The 15,922-nt window shown below is 46.0% G+C and overlaps 1 protein-coding gene across 5 annotated transcripts in view; it reads right to left on the bottom strand.

The window, feature by feature from the left end:
- Positions 1–6,693: 6,693 nt before the first annotated feature.
- STXBP4 (syntaxin binding protein 4) overlaps positions 6,694–15,922 on the bottom strand; it is a 131,565-nt gene continuing 122,336 nt past the window's right edge. For 3 of the 5 annotated variants that reach the window (XM_025199178.1, XM_025199177.1, XM_025199179.1), the window contains one exon: positions 6,694–9,566. In XM_025199178.1, coding sequence (XP_025054963.1) covers positions 9,452–9,566 — 115 coding nt within the window. In that variant the 3' untranslated portion in view covers positions 6,694–9,451. The remainder of the gene's footprint in view (positions 9,567–15,922) is intronic. The other 2 variants (XM_025199180.1, XM_014518071.2) reach the window with 2 other exon arrangements.

Below are 15,922 nucleotides of genomic sequence, written 5' to 3'. Positions count from 1 at the left end.
CTACAGGGTGCATTTTTTTTCATAGAAGCTTGTTTCTTCCACTCCAATAACCTCGCTCATCTCCTGTTACGACCAGAGAGGTCAGTGGAGTTTTTGCAGGCTCACAGTGCTATGCTGCTCTGCCAGTTCTGCGTGGAAACAGGGTCATCTCATAGTGCTCTTCTAATTAGGGGTTACATTGCCATTTCATGAGCGCCAATTATGGTTTCACAGACACAGACATTAGGGGCTGGAAGGGACCTTGCAAGATCATTGAGTCCAGCCCCCTGCCACAGGCAGGAAGTCTGCTGGGGTCAAATGATCCCAGCGAGATATGCATCCAAACGCCTTTTGAACGAGTCCAGAGAAGATGCTTTGCACCTGCTCTGGCGGGAGTCTGTTCCAGACCCTGAGCACAAAAGTCAAGGGAAGAAATTCTGGCATCAAAGGAAACCACAGCAAAACATCTAAGTAGCTTGATGGAGCCAGAGTTTTACCCCAGTGCTGACCCAAATCAGGCTTGCAAGTGGCTTGGCCTGTCCATAGCTGCCAGCCACATCTATGCAATGATGTATGGTTAAGGTATGTTCCAGAGGGACAGTGCTTACCTGCTTTGCAACAGGCAGATGAAAAGCCACGAGCACAGTGGCCTGATTTGTACGGTTAGCAGAAGTTTCCCAGAGGGCTGTGCACCAATCCAGGGGCCAAGCAACTGGAAGCTCCAGTGAGATCGGCTAATAGCCTCTTCCTTTTCTCAATACTCGTTAACAGCCTCTGTGTCAGGAATTGTTTCAGCTGAGGAGGGAAGGAAGCTAGGCAGCAGGCAGGGTTTGCGTAGAGCCAACGCCAGTTTGGAACAGGATCCATTTCTCAACAGGAGTGACAACGCCCCCGAGCTGCTTTCCTACTGCATCCAGCAACAGCTTAAAAAGCGATTCAGTGTCTCCCTTCCCCTACAAAAAGGCATTTCCCCCTATCAACGTGAGGCTCTAGATTGGCCCAGCTAATGCGAATTCATGCTAATCCCTGAACAATCAGAGCAACAGCCCACAGGGAAGGAACTGAAGCAAGGGTCCGGAGGCCTGATCTGCTTCATAGCGTGTTGCCTGCACCCCACACTCGTGCCACAATTCTTGTGTGGAAGTTGAATTCTCTCCATTGAGGCAAAGGAAAAACTGAAACCAAACCCACTGAGGGTCACGCTGTCCCCTGGATTTTGCTCCATTTGAGGCAGGGATGTTGTTTCAAGGTTTTATGCAAAGCTTGGCTTGACGATCCAGCAACCCCATTGCAAAACACAAGTAAATACCAGTCCTGCTTCTGGCAGGGCCATGCGGCTGAACACGTGTGGGTTCATCTGACTCACAGAAACACCTGTGCTGGCCCCTCCCTGCCGTATGGGCCTCTGGATTGGGACAGGGTTGTGCCCATCTCAGCTACCTGCACTGTAGCAACTCGGCTTCACCCATCTGGGTGGTTTCTCAGCTTCGGTTCCCTCCCTGGCTTACGCCACTGAAACAGGGAGGACAAGGGTGATGCAGAAAAGAGAGAGAAAGAAAAAAAGCCCCAAGCACCTGGGAAGCAAATGAGAGATCGATGCAACTGGGAAGGAGGTCAGGAGAACAACTCGAGAGAAAAAGAGCCTGTATACAGACTGATACCACAACTGCACGCTCCCATAACGAGGGGCACCTAGTTTTGGATCCACTTTAAAACACGCCTATTCTGTGAATGAGTTTCCTAGGTACATCCATGTGTACACAGAGCAAAACCCTTTTTTGAGTGATGGGTTTTAATTTATCTCTTCCTCCCCTTCCACAAACTAAATTTCACTAGACCTAGAGGAGGTGAAGTTTTCTTCCTCCTCACCTACCCTAGGAAAGGGACCGCGGTCCTGCCGCACACCCCAACAACAGGGGAGCCTGACCCAAGACCAGCTGGATTCTGCACAGCCTTCTCCTTGCTCCCAGCTATGCATTTCTCTTCCCCTGCCTGCACTGCAACAAAATAGGAGACCAGCCATCTCTCCTAATCCCTCCCTTTGAAACGCTGACAAGCCCTCTCCTCTCAGCCACGTAGGAGAAGATGAGTTTGCTAATCAGCCTCATGTCCTGTATTTAACACCTCTCAAGATTATTGCTCCTTGCCTGGAGGATTAGTTTTGCGGAGCCGTCTTGCTGCAGTGAAACTTCATTCTGGTGGGATAATAAATTGTCTCGTAGGAGAAATCGGAGCGACTGGGGCCTTTCACTCCACTTCGCTGTACCTCGGTTCACGATGGAAGGTATCCTCGGATATAAATAACATTCAGGGCCAGCAATGCTAGCTGACCTTGACTGAAGCAGGCATGAGTGTGAGTGGGCTGTTAAACAGTCCTAGACTTAGAGATGGAAAATGCCCTTTCAGGTCCTCTTAATTAGTCTCCAAGGCCTCGGTGCTGTTGTACATGTTGTATATTTACTAGCAATTACCCAGCTTGGTTTTGATACTATTTCTCGGATTTAAAGCGAAAATACCAAGGCTCACATCCTCACCGGTATGGAAACACCCGACTCCACTGAAATCAATGCGAGTCAGGCACGAATCTAAATAGCTACCAAAGACCAGCAGATGGAAAACTGACCAACGGTTAATTATACTTATCCACTCCCCACCTTTAATTATAATATCATCCCTCTCTGGGGTCATCTTTTGTTAGTCACGTAACAAGTGAACTCTGCGCTACCTAACCCTTTTTGGTGTCCTAGTTCCTTTTCTATTACATCAAGTTGTATTCATTTCAAATTATAACTTTCTTTTTTAAAAGGAATAGTATGTTCTGCGAGCAATAGGCCGCTTGTTTAATGGGCTTATCTGGCCCTGGTAATAAACCATGACATCAATTATGTGCAGCTGTCTTTGACCTGAGATGCATAACTCCCATGGTGACTAATTACAGCACCTAATGGTCAGGTCCACAGCGACACGGAACGGTGCTTAATAAATGAAGTGTGGCACGCTATTTTGGGGACTGAATCTTTTACTATACCTGGAGGTCTCAGCTTTACCTTACCATGGGGACTGGAAAGTACAGACAAGTCATTCCCATTTCTGGGACTGCAAAAAATAAATCTATTTAGGCCCACAGTAGAAGAAAACCCAATATTTTGGTTTTTCCCGTGGTTTTTGCACCATGATTAGCCTTTCTACTGTTCAACCCTGAGGCTGTAGGCATTGTTTTGCTTCTTTTCCCTTAAAATCACACATAGCTTAATAAGTTTGCCTGCACAAGGTTTATTAATGGACTGATTCCTGAGGATATATAATACAGTTGGGGCATGAAAGGGTTGACTGCTGAAGAGCTAATGGGCCCAGTGCTGTAAAGAAGCCACAGAAGTTGCAACCTCTGAGCCTTTCATGACTTCTGGAGGCCAGAGAGGTGAAATCCTGGCTATGCTGAACTCAGCAGTAAAACTCCTGTTGCCTTCAGGTGTGGAAACATTTCGCCCCACAACTTTGGAGCTTACCTGTGGGCTGATGGATCTTCCCAGCATGGAGGAGGTTAAAAACCTCACCAGTACTTTATGATTAAGCAGACATATGATAGATTTTTTTTTTTAGCAGCAGACTGCTCCCCCAAATACAACCCCCAGATATCAAGGCTCTCAGCTGTTTGCTTTAATTTATTACAAATAGAGCAGAACCTTTGCTCTTCCCCAACCTTCCTAAGGGTCAGGCTTGGAAACAGAATCGAATCTGCACAATTAAACATGTCCCTGAAACCTTGACTGAGGAACAGCCTCGCTTCTCAGAATGGGATCAGTGTTTTCCCTTCAGATGCAATAGAGCATTTCCAAACCTCTACTTTTCCAGGGAAATTCAAATCAAATGCAGCTCTCAGAAGCATCTGTACTTTCCCTATAGTTAAGACAAGACACGATGCAGCTTCCCTGGTCACCTGCTTCAAGAGAGTCCCCCAGTCGGTTCATTCCAACAACCGCAGCCCATGATGAGTAAGCTGCTATCCAATGTTACGTCTCATGCCAGTCAGGAGAAAATGGGGACATTTACATTTTGGGAAATGACTTGAGACCAATTCCTCTACCAAAGGGCCTTTTATTAATTCTATTAGTAAATACTTTCCTAATGAATTAACGTGGTTGATGGGCCTTCCTTATCAATGAAAACTTTTAAAATTGAGTTTATGCATGTCACACCTATTTTACAAAGGACGCAGCAGTTAAGTGGTTTGCCCAAGGTCACCTTGTAAGGCAGTGGCAGAATCAATGAGTCCCACGCCTTGCGTTCCAGTGCTAACCACTAGACTTGATGTCTTTTTCCTAGCGTGATATCAGCAGCCACAACAGGGTACCTAATTCAGAAACTAGGTGCATTCAGGACACTTTATCACATGCTTATTCAGACTCAGATTCAAGGTTGCAGGGACCCATTCAACCATGGGACTTCAGTCTAGCTCCTACCCCAGTATTTGGGACCTGGGGGCAAGGGGAAAGGTTCTCATGTGTGTCTGTTTCTATTTTTAACAGCTTAAAAGCAACTTCTGCACCTTTGGGGCCGTCTCTTCCATTGTTCTTTAAAGCATCTGGCTGTGCACTATGCAATGCAAAATTCAGCCTGAGCAAACCTTTGCGGGAGATTCGGCTATCTTCATGCTGTAATAAAACGGTTATGCCAGAAAAACGTAAAAAAACCAGGCAACTTATTGAATCCGTAGCAGCTTCGGCCCGTGTCGGGAGAAAACTCCTGAGTAAGCAACAATCCAGCTGCCATAAAATATGAAAAGAATCGGGATGGTACAAGCTGTTAAATGGTTGGTATGACATAGAAACAATTGCCCTCGGGAAAGGGAAAATTAGCTATTGAGATGAGAGGTGAGATTGTTTGCTGGCATCTGACTCTTGGCACAATATCATTCCAACCTTATGATGGCATAAAGTATGTACCAGGGGCCTAATTTATAAATAATGCAGTCAGGCCCATAGGAAGCAGATGAAATGCCTAACTCCTATTCAATTAATTTGCAACTTAAAAGCTCCTACACTGCAATGCTGGCTCCAGAGCCTTACCTCATGTGAATTGGCATATCTCCATTCAATCGAATGCTGCTGTGCTGGTTTATATCAGCTGAGGATCTGTTTCTGAAGGTGATGCTCTTTAGGGAGCACGTGGGTATCTTGGGAGGAAAAACATTTAGCGGTTAGAGCACAGGCCTGAGAACAATTCCTGGGTCTGCTTTATGTTTTTGTCACTGGCTCACCATATAATGTAACGTTGGGGAGCCATTGATTTTCAAGGTCAGACCTAGAATATGGGTGACTTTGGCTGGAGACACAAATATTGAAGAGCTGATGTGGATGCAAGCAAGAGCCACATTTGGCTGCCGTCTCAAATGAGGGGTGGAAAATGAAGCCAAAGTCCCCCATTCTTCGGTCTCCAAAAGCAGCATTCCTTGGCATCATCCCTGCTTTGTGCTCATCTTCACTAACTAACAATCCTTCTGCCAGTCAGCAACTGGTTTAACATAAGAGAACAAATCATTTGTTTCGGAGTCATAAAACTGCTTGGCACGAGAAGCAATAAATAGTTGGTGAATACTATCCGAGGCAGATCAATCTCTCTGAGCTACTTAGCTTGGCCAAACCTCTCTCTCCATATTCTTGCCTGTCAGATTTATCCCAGGAGACAGAGGGGGGTGGGGGGGTAACTTTCCCACAACCAAGCCCCATTCTCTAATAGCAATAAAGCAATTCCAGTGGGCTTAGTTAATTGAAAGAAAAATGCCTGTGCCCAAGGGGTAGATGTGGTCAGGCAATAGATAGCTCCCACAAGCCAAATATGTTCTGAAACAAACCAGCTAATTAATGGGTTGGATCAGTTGTGGAGAGCGTATTTCAGGAAAAGAGAAAATGCTGGTGTTTGTGTGTTGGATTTTCTTTCCTTTTAATTAATTGTTACTTATTTTATGGCGCGATGGTAGTGCCCGAGAGCTCCAGCCAAGAGCGGGGACCCATTGTGTACAAACGTGTGGTAGGAAACACTTCTAGCCCCACAGACCTTTCAATAAATTTTGCTCTGACGGAAGCACAAGAGCTTGACGTCAGCAAAAGTGCAATTTAAATACAGAGAGGGGGGTTCACTTCACTGGTTTATGGTACTGAAACGGGCTTTCCGAAGCAGGCATTGATGAAGACCATCCTTTGGAGCTACTATGCTTAAATAACAAGCAATGGGAATATACATTGCTGCACTCAGGGCCTTTCAACACTCCTGGCCTGAAATCTTCAGAGCTGCAGCTGAAATGAACTGTAAAACTCCACCAACTGCAGTGCGGTGCTCCTGGGGGCAGACATGGCACAACGGCCTCACCATCCCATCATGCTTGTTGTGGGTGGCATGTCACACAGTAGGAAACAACAGCGGATAAGGACTTACCTCCTCTGCTTGGCAGTGTGGCTGAGGCAGGAACTGGTGTTTATTTTTTAAACTGAAACAATGGGAAGCATTTCAATGAGAAAGTTTCAGCACTTCCCAAAGTTGATGTTGAACCTGCTGCATTAGGTATTTAGATAGAGGTAATCACTCTAATAAGCTCATGATCTAGCAATTACACTTACTAGAGTATTTGCAGTATTTCCAGTGAGAAGTGCAAGCACTAAGGATAATTGTATAGCAGAAGCATATTTTAAGGGTGTTAAATGCATACAGAAGGCAGATGCATAGGAAGCCATGTTAAGGATCCAATATCTATTTTCTTGCAAAGCCACTGTTTTATTGTTTTACAGACTACAATGTTGTACTTCCATTTCTCTTGAAGTCAGGATGTTTTATTGTGCAGTAAAAATGTAAAATAGCCATTACATCACTGTGTGTTTTGACAATTCCTCTTTACAAATTTGCATTACATTATTCTAGACCCATTTTCTCAGTTTATACAATTCAACTTAATCAAAATTGTTTTGCAAACTACTTCGCAGAGAGAAAGAAAAAAGAAGGGAGAGGGAGGGAGGGAGGGATGAAGGGAGAGAGAGAGGATAACCTAGGAAACAAGTATGCCAGCTTACAAAAATAGACTAGAACATTTGGAGATTACAGGTATGAAAAAGAGAGACCAGTGGTGGAGAATATGAACTAGGGTAGCTTATCTGAAGAACCAACACTTGAATAAGGAAGAAACTAGATGGATGAAGAGATCTTTTTTTAAGTAGTCCTTAATTACAAGGTAAAAATGGAAGAGAGACTAGAACGTGCTCCGAATCGCTGAAATGTTCTCAGATGTGGGTGGAGACAGCAAGCACTGCAGAAGACCAGCGTTTTTTTTGACTGGTACGGTGGGCTGTGAATAGCGTGCTCGGAGTAGGGGGTTCCTTGGGGAAAGACAGGCCGAGTGTACATGGCTGTCCTCCTCCCCCCGGTCCAACGAAAGGGCAGCTTTAAATTCCATGCGGTTCCTGCTGCAGCGTGCTTGGGGAGCTGCTAGTGGACTGCGACTACCTAGTGCTGCCCTACACTTTGCGAAGACAAAATCCCAGACTAAAGCAAGTGCTATGAGGAGAGCACAACTCAACAGCCCAGTTCACGTGTCTCACAACGGAAGCAGAAAAGCAGTCTACATGCACGCTGACTGACCAGATTTTTTTAAATGCTTCCTGATTAAAACCCAAATGCCCAAAGTCTTCCATCCTGAAAGGATCTGTCATACATAAAGCACCTACATTATTGCTAGAGCCAAAGTTAACATTGTCAGAAAGCCAGATAGGTCTGGTGAGCAGTTTATATCTGTGCTGGGTCTGAGTCCAAGGTCTGCACCTCAGAGGACTGTATAAAGCACAAGCAAATGAGCTCTGCTCAGTGGTGCCAGGTCATTGTTTGGAGGTACCGTCCTCCCTCAGGCCTTGAAGCAGCTTAGGGCTAGTGGAACAGAGAATGGCTACAGCACAGCAACTCCCAGGGCTGCTGTTGTACATGGAGGATTTGCTCATTGGATGCAAGTTACTGTGGACCTGCTGATCCAGCCTTTCCTGAACACTCCCTTTGCCCCCCCAAAAGGGCACAGACCCCACATCTATGGGTGACTTAACCCTACACTAATTAAAAGCAGACAACAAAGGGCTAAATTCTGTTTCACCCACTAGATGTCTTGGGTGTAGCTGCTGGCAATGTCCTGGCTTGAATGGCAAGGACCAGGGAGGCATCCTATTTCACCTGGAGAGATGCACAGTTCTCAACTTCTTAAATACACTTTCAACTTCCCTTTGCAGAACGACTCAGCTGTGTCAGCCTGTCATCCTAATTTCCTTACAGTAGAGCCCCACATCTTGGTCCTTACTGTCAAAAAATACTGTTTTCCTCTGGTATGTTCGTCAGTGCTTCTGCAAAGTCTGTGTTCCTTATTTGTTAGTCAATACCTGACATATGTACATGTATAAAGAGAGCCACAGGAATGACCGATTGTAGAATCAAACAGTCGACAAAGCAGCCATCGTATGGTGTGCTGTGAGCAACACAGTTTTAAGAAGTCTTGTGCTGCTTGCGTACAGTGAAACCTGCTTGTAGCTTCCCTAGCAGTCCTGGTCCTTTTCAGCCACCCCTTTAAATCATCACCAGGGTTTCCAGAATGATTTTGTTTTACTTCTACTTAAAGCCCAGCTTCAGGGAGGTGACTGATTTCTGCTGATCCTGGAGGTGGTTTCACAGGTTTCATTGTACTTGAAACTTCACAGCTTCCACAGAAATATTCAATGCGTATGTGTACCAGTTTAGCAGAGTACAGAAGTGAAACGGTTTTCATTCCTGCATAATTATGCTGACAGAGAAGAGTGTCCTCTACCAGAACTGGGGTCAACAACTTTCCAGACCTCATTTTTTCTAAAGCCGAATCATTAACTGCCATAAAAATAATGGTAAAAAAAAATCTGGGCTTCAGTATTTGTAAGAAATTGTCATAAACTTCTGATAGCAAAATACATATGAAATCTTTTATAAAAATCATACACTCAGTAGTTACACAAAAGGCTTCTGTGTTACACCTACTAGCTTTGGTAAAAAAGCTCATCCACCAACCAGTGACAGAAAGTTCCTCTGGGAATTACATCCAATGTGCCCCTCTCATGCTGCTGCAAATGGCAATTAACTCAGTTCAAGACAATGGAGTTACAGCCACATATAACTGAAGACAGGAGAGAATAAGGTCTTAAAGGGACAAAGGTAAGGTTCACCCCTGTACCCGCAAGCTGGGCAGACCCTGTGCACTAAACAAGTCCTTCGGGATTTAAGAGGACTTATGTATGTAATACACAGACCTTTTGCAGAGGTGAATTTCACCCATGAAACTGATCCCACATAAATCAATGACACAACTCCCTTTGAGTTCAAGCACAGCAAGATCAGGTGTAATATGCTAGACTACAGGAAAGCGCGGTCTTCTGATTATTGTGTAAGAATGAGTGAAACTACTATCTACCAACAGACATCCTCAGCTCCTGGGCTCTGCTAGCTCTCTGGTGCCGTCTTCCTCATTCTCATCTGAACAGGATAAGCTCAGCGCGCTGATTACAGGATGGATCCATGATGTTGTCTGTGTTACATGGCTGAAGAGAAATGAGAAATGCCATTAGCAACCTAATAAATCTTGGAAACAGGCAACTCCATAAGGATGCTCCACCCCTTTCCAGAGGCCCCAGCATCTTACCAACTGAGACTGCCAAGAAGCAAATTCACTAATTCCTAAAGGGGTAAATCCAATGAGAGGGAATGCCCAGACTGAGCAGAAAAAAGTCAAATGTGGGGTCCCAAACTCAGCTGTTCTGGAATCCTTATGCTAACAAATTGCCCCAGCTACTCACATGGGCACAGGATGCAGACTGAGCCTTCAGTGATGCTATTCTAATAGCTGGAAGAGTATCAACAGCCTCCACAAACTTCATTAATTTCTATTTAGTGCGTTTTGCAGTTTTCCCAAAGTTTTAGGTGCTACAGAAAGTTAACTAGAATGCAGTACTGTGGTTTTGGCAATCAGAATGGAACAGGACCAGTGGTTACCATTTATGAAGTAACAAGAACTGGCTCACTCTAGGAGGCCTGATGTACCATTGCTATTAGACAATTTTTAGATGTCTATATTTAACAAGAAATATGCTTAGAGCTGCATGCCGAACCACTGAAGAATTAACAGTCATATTTTACAGGCACTTTATGTTTAACCATGAGTGTGTGCACATACGTATTTACAAACCTGGCTTTCTAAAGGACAGCATCTTTGCCTCCTGTAGAGGGTAAGGGGGATGTAGAACCAGGTCCCCCCTTCTGCTGGCTGAAAGGCAGGTGGGTCCTTCCTCTTCCACCACCATTTTACTCCCAGCAGGTACATGCATGCAGTGATTCTGTTCTACCACAGGGCAGAACAGAATCCCAAACTGTGCACAAGTGCCACAACCTGCAGTTAGGTTGCTGCAAACGTGCCCCTGAAGCATGGAAAGCTAAACAGGACCAGGCCCCATGTTCTTTATCCAAGCACCCCTACCAGAAAAGGAACTCAGTCATGCTAAATCCAGATACTATATATCACATCACAGAAAGATCCATATGATTCACACAGGTTATTTGGGAACAAAATAAATGTATGCTCCCCAGCTACTTTAGGTTTTTTTTGCAAGTGCTGTGGCTAAAGAGCTTTGACACAAACAGTCGGATGGGATAATCCTAGATTTGCTGGTTCCTGTGTTAGAAATGTTTCCTCTGGTTTGCGTTACAGGGGCATCTGTAGAAGTGAGAAATTCCAATCTACTTGTAAGCTTTGCCTATTTGAAGGACCTCTGTCCTTTAAAGTGAGAAGCTGCTGTCATTATGAAAAGGCTTTTGAAATGGCAGCGAAGCAAATTCCTAGAGGTAAAACTTTCCCCATTTGCAAATGTTCTTGTGGCAAAGATCCATTCAACCACTTTTCAAGGGCACTTGAGTAGATTTTAGATGTACTTAAAGCTTTTTATGTTTTCAAGCAAGTCATCCTTGTTGGACAGTAGCCAAGTTTATTGTGAGAAAACAGAAACATTTAATCTGGGAATATGTCAGCAGTTTATTTAGTCTTTTTAATATTAGCAAATTGCAAGGCAAATTTTATAGCTTGTACAAACAAAACAAAAGAACACAGGCTTTATTTTATTGGCAGAGAAATGGCAGCGAATTATTTGAATCCCATTATAATTACTCTCCTTATGGCTCTTCCTTCCCAGCATCAATGCAAGGAATACTTTCTTTTATAGAGAGAATTTAGGGCACTCTCTTAAGAAAAGCAAATGTCTCAGAGACGATGTAAGGATGAGCCGAGGCAGGATTAGTTTGTGCACCTTTGCTAGACTTTGAAAAACCCAGCTGGCGCTAACACTTGCCTCAATTGATACAACTCACCCATCATTTCAGTTGCATTAGTTGAAAAACTCCCCAAATCCATGTAATGCTCTGTAGAAGCTTTTCTTTTCATGCTACTGTGTAGAGAAGTCAGAAGGGGTGAAATGGGCACATCTCCAGGATCTTCCTGACTAAAATAAAAAGCCTCCAGCCCACGCGTCTAACCATCCACTGTGAGTTGTGGATAATGAAATCTTGTGCAAGGCCTGTTTGCTTGAGGTTTGTCCAGGAGTCAGGATGTAACCCTGAACCATCAATCAGCCAAACCTCCACACTAAGCAGACTCATTTAAGTGCCAAATGAGCTCTGCCAACTAGGATTCAGCTGTATTTAAACACAGAGAGCCAAATTCTCAGCTCAGGTGAAGGCTATTGCTACCTGGGTGAATTGTGTGGTGTCGCAAAGGCAAATCGCTGCTGCTGTAGGCACAAACACAGCAACAATGGCATCTGTCTTCCTCTCACTCTTAATAACCGCCAGCCCACCCTGTTTAACATGCAACAGTGATCTTACAGAGCTATTCACCTTCTTCTCCTTGATTTTGGATTTCCCAAACTGAACTGGCAATGTAAAATGCAGGAGCGCTTAACTCAAGATTACTGGTGCTTGACAAAGCTTTAACTGATCTACACATGAACGAAAATTATTGCAAAACCATGTGAGCATTGCAGCTCCTGCTGACTGCCTTAAGGCCAAGGACTGAGGACAGGAAATCACATTTCAAAGCCTTAACCTTTGATACTTACACTGTTGCTATTGAAACACCCTGGGAAAGAAAAAAAAAGCAGGTAGGAAAGGTTATTGCTCGCAGCAAATGTGTAGGCTGTACAATTCCATTGCCTTCATCATCCAGTAATACCGGAACATTACACTGACTTCCCTCCCCGATACCTCGTACAAGCCCTATTTAGTTCTCTACTCAGGCATCCAGGGGCCAACCCTGATATTATCATCCTCACACACACTCAACCACCTGACCGTGGAAGCCCTGGGACACAGCCAGGGGGTGATGTGGGGATACTGTACCGGGATGCATGTCGCCTGCAAGGGGCACAGCATGCTGGGGAGCGTGCTGCACTGCTATGCAGAGACCTTGGAAGTGGGTCAGGCCAGAGAAGAAGTGGAGCTATAGCCCTGGTGTCAAAGCTATGTGTATAGTACCACAGCCCACCACCAGCATTTGCCCTTTCTCTTGCAAGCAATCGCAGTCCACAGTCTGTTTGTTGGGCCATGCACGGCTCTGCAGGATTTGGATTAACTGCTCCCTCTGTCTCCTCCTGTTCTGCCTCTTCTTTCAGTCCCCGCCACAACCCTTTATGCTCTGAATGACGTCCTGCTTTGCGTACACCAGTCACCTTCTTCTTCCTTCAAATCCCACCTCTTTTCAAAAGCCTCCTACACTAAATGCCTCACTCATAGTCCCTCATGCCACTTCTTGTCTCTGGCTCTTTCCTAACATTTCATCTTTCTCTGAGTAGCTCATAATGCTTAACACTCATGGACAGACAAGGTTCACACATTCACAGAAGTTTAGGGCTGGAAGGGACCTCATGAGATCATCGGGTCCAGCCCCTCCGCTCTGGGCGGGAAAGACTGCTGGGGTCAAATAACCCCAGCAAGGTGTGTGTCCAGTTTCCTTTTGAAGATCTCTGGGGTAGGTGCCTGCACCACCCTGCTGGGAGTCTATTCCAGAGTCTGGTCACACAAATTGTAAAGAAGTTTTTCCTTATATCCAGACGGACACCTTTTAGGAGTTTACGACCATTGCTCCTGGCTTTCCCCTGGGGCACTTCGGTGAATAGTTGTTCGCCTAGCCCCTGATGCTCTCCCCTGATATATTTGTAAGCTGCCACCAAATGCCACCCAAAGTCTTCTCTTTTCTAGGCTGAACAGTCCTATATCTGTCAGCCTTTCCTTGTACGGCTTGCTCTTCAGGCCTCTAATCATATGAATGGCTCTTCTCTGGACTCTCTTTCAGTTCTTTGGATAAATCCGATATATTTTATTAGACCAACTAAAATAGCTGGAGAAATTCTTCTTTGCAAGCTTTTGGGTACAAACACCCTTCTTCAGGCCGAGGAAGTCTGCAGTAGCACTCATGGATAAATCCTGGGTCCTGGGCAAAGCCTATGGCACACTGCAGATGCAAGGTGAATTATCCTTTGCCATTACCATGTAGCAGCGGAGCATCCATGGAACCAGAAAGGCTTACAGACACCTTGTGGCAGCGGAGACTGGAAAGAGCTGCCCAGTCCCCCGAGGGACCCCCCGGAAGGCTGGCTTACCCCGGTGGGAACCCCGAAGATCTACCCGCCGACAGAGAAGGACATGGACCGGCGAGGTACAGCTGCACTGCTTTATCAGCTCCATCTCCATCCGCCTGGGCAGCAACTGGCGGATGACATCAGGGCAAGGTGACCCGACACCAGGTTTAAGGGCACCCAGGATATGCCATGATGGGAGAGGAAAAGCCTAGGTCGGGCCAGCAGGCTCTAGGGCTGCACGGTGCATGCAGGGCCAAGGCTCGGCCACAGCAGCTGTGGGGAACCAGATTCCCCCTTCTCTGCCTTCCCCCACCCTTTCCCTGGAGAGGGCACCAGCGGGGACCAGGCGTTTTCTTTCTTTTTTGCGTTTGGCATTGTCCCTCCTGTTTAGCAGGGAGCCTCACCTGAGCAGAGGAAGGCCCAATGGACCAAGCTTAAAGCAGGGCCCAAGGGCAAAGGCTGAGAAAGCCCTCATTTACTTACCTGTCAAGACGTCCAGGAGAAAGGGTCAACCGACCCTGGCCCCTGACTATGAGGGGAGTATTTGTTTCAATCTTCAGAATTTCTTCTGGTTAGTCCTTTTTACAAGCAATGCTTCATCAGCCAGCAGGCAGAAGCAGCAGACACGATTACCTCCCCAGGTGGCAATGGGGTAAAGGGCCAGATGATGCACTCGCACCATTTTCTTTTGGGCTGCTAGGGCTGGTGCAGAGGCCAGGAGCAGCAAAGGACTGGCTTGGAGTCACCACCATCTATGGTTGGCAAGTGGACAGGGTGTAGGGGAGGCAGAGCACCAGGTCCTTTGCACCCACACACGTGAGTAACCCCATGGGGAGCCTGTCGCGTACATCACTGGACCCTCCCAATTTTTCTGTACGACCAAGGCGTGGCAGGAAAGAAGTGGCGGTTCCCACTGTCATAACCCAAAGGTATGATTTTGTGTGTGCTTCGGCACTAGAATTATCCCCGCCAAATTGCAGCTTCGTTGCACGGTAGAGTTTTCTGCTGCAGAGGAGAACCCCGGTGCAAGGAAGAGTTTCCCGCCTATTTGCAGCTTCCTTTGCAGGGTGCATTGCTCAAGTTGCAAGAGAAATGCACGGTGCAAAGGAGTTCCCGCCACCCGCATGCAAATTTGTGTCCCGCTATTGGCTAGTTCTAAATTATTCCCACGTGGCGGCTAACGATTGGCCTGCTAGCCGTATAAGAGGCTTGAGCGGTTTCCGCCCAAGCTGAAGAGGATTCCACATCCATCTTGTGGGGACTCTGGGTACACGGCAGGGTAACAGAAACCCTGTGTGAGATTCAGAGGAGTTTGGCGACCTGATCCATTGCCCACCTCTTTCCGTCTTCGAGCGATAATTCTTTATAAGACGTATCTACGAAGTTCCTATTTTGGTGGCGCGCTTGTCCACGGCATCCGGAGCTCTGTTTCCGTGGAGCCTAGCAAACTCCACGTGACCGTTTGTGTTGTTTTGTCTGTAACCGCAACTCAAGCAAGTTTTCCAGCCTACACCACGACCATCTTTGGTGTAAGTAAACAATCTTTAAATCTACCGCTACGAGTCTGTGCCTAATTCTAGCTTGACCCGCGCCCTCTCTCCGACCCCGTGTGCCCGGGCTGCTGGCCACAGCCCGCGTGCAGCACAAAAAAGGGCCCGGCTCGCGCCCGGCCCGCACACCCACCTGAGGCTCTTGCAGCCTAATCATCGATTAGGCTGTGGGTATGACACCTCAACACCTGCTGTTCCTGACCTCCTTGGAACAAGTTTTTTGGGCCAGCAGATCCAAGAATCATAGCTTATTTCTAGTGAGGTGACCCAACAACAAATGCAAATGCATGCCAGAAATATACTTGCTCCATTGCTCTTGGGTTACATGCTGCTTGAGGTGCTTACACAGCACTTCACAAATGCAAAATACAGACTGGACTCAGTGTATAGATTGTACACCAATATAGTTACTTGCATGACTTTTCTGAGATCAAAACATCTTGGCTTTGAAGAGCCCTTTGCCTCTCTCCTATTAAATGCATTTTGATTTTGCCTTGTAAATCAACCCTGGTCTCTTTGCTGATAGGAGCGCTCCCTAGTGGTTGTGAAACAACGCTGACTCTTGGAGTTAGCATACATGGCTGGCCCCATCAAGATTTCTGTTATGTTGGTAGTCTCCTATGAAATGTCAGTATTTGGAAGCCAGGTGCTAAATAATGGAGTCTCAACCAATGAAGAGAAATTGCAAATGCATTCTTGAATGTTAACTGCAACAAGCTAATGTTG

Source organism: Alligator sinensis, unplaced genomic scaffold (assembly GCF_000455745.1).
Source record: "Alligator sinensis unplaced genomic scaffold, ASM45574v1 scaffold876_1, whole genome shotgun sequence".
Classification (NCBI taxonomy): Eukaryota; Metazoa; Chordata; order Crocodylia; family Alligatoridae; genus Alligator; species Alligator sinensis.
The sequence above is the reverse complement of the archived record's forward strand: the minus strand, read 5'-3'. Positions and strand labels throughout refer to the sequence as shown.